The sequence below is a fragment of the Canis lupus genome, chromosome 4, assembly GCF_048164855.1.
Source record: "Canis lupus baileyi chromosome 4, mCanLup2.hap1, whole genome shotgun sequence".
Lineage (NCBI taxonomy): Eukaryota > Metazoa > Chordata > Mammalia > Carnivora > Canidae > Canis > Canis lupus.
This window is the reverse complement of record NC_132841.1, coordinates 58,534,403-58,544,078: the sequence shown is the minus strand read 5'-3', so window position 1 is coordinate 58,544,078 and position 9,676 is coordinate 58,534,403. Positions and strand designations below refer to the sequence as shown.

The following is a 9,676-nucleotide window of genomic DNA, read 5'->3' as shown; positions in this document are numbered from 1 at the left end:
GGGAAAAAACAAATTATTGACCAACGTCAAACAGGTAAGTGACAGATAAAATAACCGTAAAAAAGACACTTTATTATTAAAAAAACAACAACCAGTGATCAATGAAACCATGCATCCTGCCACTCACACACAGTCACACACACAGCTGTGAGCCACTCGCACGAATACGCCCTCACCCACACAGCTCCCTCTCGCCATAAGCAGCAACCCTGTGGGTGAGAGTCTCTATTGCTCTTCCTTTTGACTTTTGTCTCCAGAAGCAACACGAATGAAAAGTCAATGGACCAGAGAAAGGGATTGGTAAAGGAAGGGAGTGGCAAGGCCCACCAGAATTCTCTGGTCCCTGCCACTGTTGGCTACATATACTCTACACGTGTACACACATACTATACATGAGGTGCCCACATGTGCAGACACGTGCCCACATTGACCCTCCATGCATAGGGTTGAGTCACTGCAGGTAACACTTAGATTGGCAGGCATCTGAGATGGAGGGGCAGGAAAAGGCAGAGTGTCCAGCCTGGACACTTATGTCCAGCTCCACGCCTCTACCCTGCCCTGATCCCCTGAATGGGGAGTTCTTAGTTCCTTATGTCTAGGGAAGAAAAATCCCTTTGGGGCAACTCATCCAGGCAGCAAGATTGAAAAGTGCCTAAGAATTTTAAAAACAAAGAATTACGTCCTGCCTGCCTTTGGACCAAAGTGCTTGAGAAACTTGGGGTGAAGAACCCAGAGTTCCATGAGGTCTGCATTCTTTAACAAAGAAGGTTCAGGGCTGCATGAATCTTGGCAGGCCCTGGCTCGTGGAAAGTCATATGACTTAAAGAGGTGGAGCAAGTTCCTTGGACTCTGGATTCGTGGAGTGAGGCCTCAGGAGACTGAGGTCAAGTGGTGCTCCTCAGAAGCCCTTGTCGCCTTCATTCACATCGTGCCCCATGCCTAGCACAGTGCCTCACACAGAGCAGATGCTGCATTTACGTATGAATGAGGCAGGATGCACAGGTGCATTGCTCACCTCTCAGCCCCAAGAGGATACCTGTGGCCCTCCAGGGTCAGGTGACCCTGGACCTTGTCTCTGTAGCTGATGTAGTGATTGCCTGTCAGGGGTAGACCTGCCTCTGCCTCTGCCTCTGCCTCTGGAATGGATCTGTGGGCGGGTGTAAGAATGCTCCCTGACAGCTGCCTCCCTGGGGACAGAGAGAGGACAATCAGTGAGACAGACTGCCTCTTGCTGGTCCCAGGAATCAGTTTGTCCTGGTTTTCCACGGTTAACTGCTCTGTACATCCCCATTCTGCTGGAGGCCCTAGTGCTGTTTTTGGAGCTCTACCCTCAACTTCCCTCCATCCTCAGGGACTACCTGGGGGTCTGTAAGAGCACGTTTCAAGATATGGCAGCCTGGACTGGGTATGAGGGCTTCCTTCCCACTTTTCCAGCCATGCTCAACTCACTCCTGGAAGACAGGAGGAAGGTGCCAAGTCCTTGCCCTCCTACCTGCCTTCCTCTGAGGACAGCTAGAACATAACCTCCTCACAGCTCCCATAATCACTCTCCACCATGTCAGAGCCCTCATAGTTGGGGGGAGCCTGGGGCTGGCCCCGCCCTGTGGGATGCCCAGCCCCAACCTCACAGTCAGCATAAGAGGGTCCAGCTCGGCTGAGGCGCATACTCACCCCTTTGTAGCCCCCCTCTGCCAGGCAGGGCCCTCCCCCTCCCTGCTGGAACTGTGAGTGGTAGTAGCTGATGGCTGTGTACTCATTGAGACAGGGGGCCAGCAGGTGTTCCCGGGGACTGGGGGGCCGTGGGGGCATCAGATCTTCCAGGTTCTGGTTGCTATAACGGGGTGGGAGGGGTGCCCGCTTGTTTTCCAGCTCCAGTGGAAAGGGAAAGCCCCCATAGAGGCCACTTGGGTCCGGCATCACAGGTTGGATCTGGTGCTGGTGAGGCGATGGCGGCAGAGGGCCAGGGGTCATTTCAGTGTGGGGGTATTCCCAGCATTCCTTCCTGGAGTAAGTTGGGGGCCAGATCGTAGCTCCACCGGGGCACACTGAAAATGACAAGATAGAGACAAATGAGCTCCGAGTTTCCCTGGTGAAGGTTTCAGCAGGCCTTATCACTGCTATACATAATTCTGCATGTGGTACAAATGGGCAAAAGACTGGGTGGGTATGTGGCCATCTGTATGAGTTGTCTGTGGCAGCTTAGATTGATATCTAGAATTCAACAGGGCCAACGTCAAGGCCAGGGGTTTAACCCAAAGCCAGCTCAAATAGCACATCTGTACCAATGATCCAAGAGTCAGTGAATAAGGAAGAGTATGGATGACTCCATGCAACCCACTCGCCACTGCTAGAGACAGCAACTCCATCCCAACTCCTACCAATGACTTATGTCTCCTCAATTGAAGGAAACAGACACACATTTTGGACTGGGGGGGTGAGGGGTGATGGCATCTGTCACAGAGGGTGACTGCATGAGATGTGGCTTGGAAGATCAGAGACCAGGCATCCTTGGTCTTCGCCCTGTCCCTGCTACTGAATAGTTGCGTGAGTTAGAACAAGTTACTGTGTCTTTATGGGCCCTGATTACCCTATCAGCAAAAAGTTTATGAAAATACCTTTAAACTATTGGTGGATAAGCCAGAAAATATAAAGTGCTTTACAAATTCACCTCCTTTTTAGCCAAAGATGAGAGTGAGGTGAAGATCCCCCCTCTAGGTCAGTCAGGTCTAGCCCAGGGGGTGCCACACCTCCAGATTGGGTGATCAGAAGCTTAGACTACTACTCTTGCCTTTCCCAGAAAACCACAAAGGAACAGAAGCCCCACTTTCACCCCAGGTATCCCATTTACACCTAGCCAGGGTCTACAGGTTTCTGCCATAGATGTCAATCCTATGGAGTGAGTTGGAATTTAGAGGAGGAGTTCATGGTGCAGTGGTGCAATGAGCCACAGATTCTGAGTCCAGAGACGTGGCATCTGGTCCAGCCTACTAGTGCCCTGTGACCTTGAGCACATCCCTTCATATTCCATCCCAAGGGACTGGGCTGGATGGCGGCCTCACATAATGGAGTGTTTAGGTCTATCACCCTATTCTGTCAATTCCAGAGGCTGAGGGCCTCTGGCTATACTGACCCATCTCTTCACCCGACCATGTCCTCTTAATGATGGACTCATTGTCGGAGTGAGAAGGGGCCGCAGCTGGCGGGAGTCTGGGAGGCACACTGCAGACCACTGGCCGTTGCTTAGAGCTGGGTCCGAAAGTGACAAGTTCATTTGGAACCGAGGTCTTGCTGGGCTCCAGTTGGTTCAGGTTGGTGCAGGAGCTGGTGGTCAGCGGGTTGAGCTCGATGGCAGGCATAGTTTGGGTGTCCACACCAACACTCCTGGCCAGGAGGTCTGGGTCCTCCATGGCCACGGGCTTGTGGGACTTGCAACGGCGGCAGTAGAAGAGAAGCCCAGTGGTGCTTAAAATGATAAACAGTAGGGCCACTATGATGATCAGAATCTCCTGCTGCCCCCAGTCCCCCCTTGTGATCTCAGGGGTGACTAGACAGTGTCCTTCTGAGCAGCCCCTTGCTTCCATTTCACACCTGCAGAGACAGAGAAGGAGTCAGGGGGTTGAGTCGCTGTACTTCCCTTTCCATGTCCCCTCTCACAAAAATTTATGGACCCCTGCACTCAAGCCTACCTTCTCAGTTTTCAACCAAAAAAAAAGAACAAAAAGGCAGCAGATGATAACAATCACACATATCAACATCAGAGCCTTCCATCTTCCACCAGTAAGGTGTGGGAGTCAGTTACAACTTCATTCATGACCATTTGGAATCTAGGCTCTGGGCACATCTGTTATTTTTGATTCATAAGATTCAGGCATTGGCTATCCACTCCACCAGTGAGGTGAGGTTTCCAACCCCATGTATCAGCCCATTTGAGCCAGCTGTCCTCAGCAGTAATGCCAGAGTCCCTGCTGCAAGTCAGCAGCACCCAGCCATGGCAGCTGGACACCACCAGTGTTACCCACTGTTCTTCAGGAGGTCACAGAACCCAATGTGGTCCTGCACAGACCTTCCATTGGACAACCGTTCAGAGAGAGCACTTGGAATTGTCACCGTCAGCTTGGCATTCCATGGTGTAAGGCTCCTAGGAGGCTTCCGTGGCCAGTTTCATCTACTTTTGAGGGCTATTGGGAAAGGCTCCCCGCAGCCTGTTTGAGTCTCAGTGTCTACAATTTCACCACCAACACTTTGTCCTTTTGGGTTAGACATTGTCATTCCCAAGTTCCTCTTTTAAAATGCAAACACTACCACTTTCAGCCAGGACGTGTCCTGCCAGCACACCTACTGCAGAGTGAGGTGTGCGGTGGGGCCGGAATGCCAGGTGCTGAGGGAACGGACTTGGGTCATAAACACATGAGGGGATTTGGACAAGCCATTTCCTTCTCTAAGGGCTTCGTTTCCCCATCTGTAAGGTGAGTGAGTGGACTGTATCATTGGCTGTCTTATGCACAAGCTGACAGGAAGGGGAATCCCTTGGGAGCTTGTTATAGATAGAATCCCAGGTCTCATTCTTTGGAGATTCTGATATCGCTGGTCCAGAAATCTATTTTTCACAAGTATCCCTGATGATTTTTTAAAAGCTCCCAAACTGGAGGGTTATGAAAGCAGATAATCACCAAGCCTCTAGACCTCTGGGATTCTAGGGATCTAAGGATGCTTGCAGTCCCCCAGGCCAGCACACTATGGAGCACAGGTAGCTTGCAGCGGGGTTTGAGACCTACAGCAGTGTTTGTACCTGAAGGAGTCATTGTTCCCCGGCCACTTTCTGGGAAGTCACAGTCCAGAACCAGAGAATAAGAACTTCAGCCATTTTCAGACTTCAGCAAAAATCAGAAGTGCCTGAGGAGCTGATGAGAAGTGCAGATTCCCCGGGCCCCAGCCTAATGAGTCTGACTCAGTAGGTTTAGAACAAGGCTTGGGAAATGTTCATAAGAACCCTCCTTCCCTGAGTGTTCAGGCGTAGGTGGCTGGAGGGAGAAGCCTCGGCACATGGGAAAAGCCAGATAGCCAGGTCGCTGGAGCACTCAGCTCCTGGTCTCCCATTGGCTTCTCTGGAGAGCAGAGTGCAGAGGTCATTTCCGAACAGTGCCCACCCAGGGTGAGGAGCCAATGGCAGGTGGCCCCTCTGCACTTACCTGTCTCCCATATAAGGGTGAGGGCAGTTACAGGAGGCACCTTCAGGAGATGAGATGCAAGTGCCACCTTCCAGGCAGGGCATGGACGTGCAGTTCTCTCTTCTTTGTTCACAGTGCCTTCCCGAAAACTGGGGGGGACACTTGCAGACATAGCCTGGGAGGGAGGGAAGAGCTTCAGGCAGCTGCAGGCTGAGAGGCCCTCTGGGACAGAGGGGAGGCCTCAGCATGTCTGCAGATCCGAGCGTCCATGTCTAGTTATTGAGAACCTCCTTCTGTCACAAGCACCCTGCAGAGAGCACTGCTGCCGGGCTGGATGGGAAGACGTGATCCCTGCCCTCAAATATATAGTCTACAGAGAACAGGCATCTACAGAATAGTAATGGAGCTCTACTTCATCATCCTACACGACACTTGTTTAGTGCTAGTCACCGTGCCAAGAATCTGCATGTATCGGCCCATTTGAGCCTCATGACCACTCTGCAATTGATTAATGTCATCCTCATTAGGGGACACATAGAAGTTGATGGCAGGTGAGGAGATGAGGCACAGAGAATGCATGACATTTGCTCAAGATTACCCAGCAAGGAAATGGCAAATATAGGATTCAAACCTATTGAACCACTTGTATATAATATCAGTATATTACTAATTATCATAAAACAACAGAGCTTAGCAAGCCAAGGGAGAGTGGGGGTTGCAGGGCCAGGGAGGTGGGAGGGGCCGAAGCATCACTCTGAGCCAAATGCAGGAATTAGGAAACAGGACTCTATCTTAACAGCAAGGGGAAGCCACTTCAAGGTTTCCAAGCAGGAAAGTGACACTCTGAGATCTGCTTTGTATAAAGGTCACTCTGGTGCCCTGCTGGCAGGCGCAGGTGAAGGGAGAGAAAGGAGAACAGGGAGGCGGCCGGCCCGAGGGTGAGAGACGATAGCCACTTGGTAGTGCAGACAGACAGACGTGACGGGCCCCTTAGATATTTTGGAAATGACAATACTATTATCCGAGCCAAAATGAGAAAATGGGATCATGCCAGGTGTTGACAGAGATCTAGGATCTTCCCTCACTGCTGGTGGAAGTGCAGGCTGCTGTGGCCATGCTGAAGAGCAACATGGCCCTGAATGTAAATTTAAAATAATTATTTACATTCTCTGGGTATGTGAATTCCATCCCCGGCATGGTGTGTATGTGTGTGTGTGTGCGTGTGTGTGTATGTGTATGTGTGTGTGTGTAGGAAGTTCTCTTACAGTTCACAAGAAGATACATATGAGGATATTCACACAGCATTGTTGATGGAGGTGGGATGTTAAAAAGATTGGGAGGTGGGATCGTTGAAAGATTTCCAGGGTGTTTGGTGCCAACTGAGTAGAGAGGGAAGACGGGACTGCACACCCATCGGTGTACCGAGCCACAATAAAAGCAACGACTATGAATCGTGGCTATGTGGACGGAAAAGTGTAAAAACTTATATGGCACCTATATAATTAGAAATTCAAGCCTGTGTAAAGTCAGTAGTATACATTTTGCAAGAACTCATTTAAAAACTTTAAGTGTTTGCCTATGGGTTTGGGGAAGGGGGACGGCAGCTGAGTATAGATTAAAGGGGAATAAAAGAGAAGAACTTGGCACAGCCCAGGGATAACACTGAGGTGTGACCTCAGCCTGCAGCACCAGAGGTCCCTGATCATGCCTGTCCTCCATCCAAACAAGTAGAAAGTCAGTCCTGGTTGAGCGAGAGCAAAGCCTGCTGGCTTCCCTTAGTGTAAACCTAGTCCATCCCAACCCGTTACTCACGAGACAGTAGGGTGAAGAGAGAGACACTTGGATTTGGGGGGGGGGCTTTCCCTTGAGATCTGCACCCCAAATGCACCTTAACACTTAACAGCCATGTGCCCTTGGGCAAGTTCCTTCCCCGATCTGGGTTTCCTTACACAGCCCAGCAGTTGCCTGTGCTGTAAAATGGAGCCATCCATGGCTTTCTTCAACCCCTCTCTCCCTCATGGGGCTGTGCTGGAGGAATATACTTTGTAAACTCTTCAGTGATATGTGATCGCTAGTTCAACAGGCTGGGGTCATCTGAGGCGCCTCCTGGGATAAGCCGTGGAGCCATTTCCAGCACCTTACCTGCCCCTCGGGTCTGCGAGCACTTGCCGCCGTTGAGGCACGGGTTTTGGCTGCAGTCCTCACTGTGCCAGCAGCACTGGGTCAGGGCCTGCCTCTCTAGCAAGCCTGATGCCCTCTTGCCGTGGACCAGCAGCTGCAGCGCCTCTCCGTTGATCATGACCGCATCCAGGCAGCCTTCAAAACCCTGGGACACAACCGGGGAAGAATGCAGGAGAACAAGGCCACCCAGAAAGAGGTCTCCTTCAGGCCTGAGACCCTGGCAGTTCTCTGGGAGCGCAAGGGAGGTATTGCCTGAGCCATCAACCAACAGGCGAATGGAAGTGCCTGTCTCCGCCACCACAATGGAGTGCCACTCTTGGTCATTCACGTGGAGCCAGGAGGATAGATTTCCATGGAAACCACCTGGGCAATGGTATTCCAGCTGTAGGACTCCGTTGACCAGCTGCAAAGAAAACCCAGATGGCCATGAGCAAAGCCAAGAAGTCCTTGTAAAAAGCACTGCTAACAGGCTGAGGGTGCAAAGAATGTTGGTTATATTTTTATGGATGAGAGAGGCAGTATTTGGTGATTTTCAAGGCTGTTTTAAACATTGTCTTTGTAGAGTATGAAAGCCCTCAATGCCTATCTATGGTCTCATTTGGTCCTTACCACACTCCATGGAATGGTCTGGAGGGATGCCATCTGCGTTTCACAGATGAGGAAACCGAGACCCAGAGAAGCCTTGCTGACCGAGACTATGTCTTTTGGATTCTTCTACAAAGCCTCTCCTATGTTCTGCACTCCTCAAAGTTGGCCCTCAAGAACCAAACAGAAAACCTCCCTCACTCCTGTTCTCTTATTCAACAGTTCTGCGGTTCTCAAAGTGGGTCTTCAAGACTTTTCCAGAGGACCCACAAGGGGACACCATTTTTACACAATAATCCTAAAAAATTATTTGCCTTTTCTACTCTCATTCTGTCACAAATATACAGTGATTTCCAGACATGTGCTATCAAAACAGATGAATGCAGATGTAAAAATGAAAATCCAGCTATCTACTATAAAGCTATACATAAGAGGGATTTGCAAAAATGTAAAACGGTGCCACTCTTCTTTTTTCCTAATTTTGGACAATGTAATTATTGTTCACAATCATATGATATTTATGTTAACATATAATAGGTTTCTTGCTATTTTTAAATAAATTAATAAAGATTTTAACATTTCTCAGTTTTAATTTCTTTTTTTTTTTAAGATTTTATGTATTTATTCATGAGAGACAGAGAGAGAGAGGGGGGCAGAGACATAGGCAGAGGGAGAAGCAGGCTCCTTGCAGGGAGCCTGATGTGGGACTCCATCCCCAGACCCCGGATCACGCCCTGAGCCAAAGGTAGATGCTCATCCGCTGAACCACCCAGGCATCCCATCTCAGTTTTAATTTCTAATACTGGAAAAATTCATAGCTCTAACCCACAAAAACAAAACTTCCCTAGATCTTCAATTATTTTTAAGAGTCCTGAAATCTTAAAAAGTCCTGAAAACCAAGAAGTCTGAGAACCGCTGGCTTATATCTTTTTAGTTTCCCTCACCCTAAGTGGTGCCTGATTATGGCGCCATCTTCCTTGGTTTACTCTCCCAGATGACTATTTTCACAACTTTTCTCTCTTCAGACCCTTGATGCTCCCCTCCCCATCCTTGCTCTCAGCAATCAAATGGGAACTTGCAGGCACTCTGACCATCACATCTATCGACCTTGGTGGAAGCCAGTCTCTCCATTCAGGTACTAGGTCCCACCCTGGTGCCTCAAGGATGAATTTCCATTGACTCTCCTTTTTCTTCCCTATATCTTTGTTCATTCTCTACTGTACATTCCAGTCATCACACAAATATGCTTTTATTGCTCTAATCTTTAAAAAAATTGTCTTGAACCCACTTCTCCCCCTAGATAAGACCTTCTTCCTTTGCTGTCTCTTTGCAGCAAAATTATACACACACACACACACACACACACACACACACACACACACACCATGATACTGAAACCACTGGTGTCAGAGTATTCAGTAACCTCTGTGTTGCCAAATCCATGAGTAATATCACTACCCATCTCACTTGACCTCTCAGCAGTATGTTATCAGCTGGTCACTCCTTCCTTCATGATGCATGTTCTTCATTCAGTTTCCTGGATACAATACTCTCGGTTTTCCTCCAACATCACTGGTTGCACATTTTCAGTCTCCTTTGTTGGATCCTTCTCTTTCCCCAGACATCTCAATTTGGAGTGTCATAAGGATGAATCCTTGGTCTACTCTTTTTTCAATCTACATCCTTTGGTGATCTCATCCAGTTTCACAGCTTTCAATACTAAGTATTTGCTGAAGGCTCCC

The 9,676-nt window shown here is 49.3% G+C and overlaps 2 protein-coding genes across 4 annotated transcripts in view; one reads left to right on the top strand and one right to left on the bottom strand.

Annotated features, from left to right (window-relative positions):
* Window positions 1-9,676, top strand: part of SLC36A1 (solute carrier family 36 member 1) — a 107,485-nt gene that overhangs the window by 68,551 nt on the left and 29,258 nt on the right. The window contains exon 11 of one of the 3 annotated variants that reach the window (XM_072824442.1): window positions 7,912-8,519. The exons of 1 other annotated variant lie outside the window; for it this stretch is intronic. In XM_072824442.1, coding sequence (XP_072680543.1) covers window positions 7,912-7,913 — 2 coding nt within the window. In that variant the 3' untranslated portion in view covers window positions 7,914-8,519. Of the gene's footprint in view, window positions 1-7,251; window positions 7,872-7,911; window positions 8,520-9,676 lie in introns of those variants that run through there. One more of the 3 variants, XM_072824440.1, reaches the window with a different exon arrangement.
* FAT2 (FAT atypical cadherin 2) overlaps window positions 52-9,676 on the bottom strand; it is an 80,961-nt gene continuing 71,336 nt past the window's right edge. The window contains exons 21-24 of the mRNA XM_072824436.1: window positions 7,311-7,752; window positions 5,190-5,343; window positions 3,131-3,588; window positions 52-2,045 (exon numbers count right to left, since the gene is read on the bottom strand). Coding sequence (XP_072680537.1) covers window positions 1,513-2,045; window positions 3,131-3,588; window positions 5,190-5,343; window positions 7,311-7,752 — 1,587 coding nt within the window. The 3' untranslated portion in view covers window positions 52-1,512. The remainder of the gene's footprint in view (window positions 2,046-3,130; window positions 3,589-5,189; window positions 5,344-7,310; window positions 7,753-9,676) is intronic.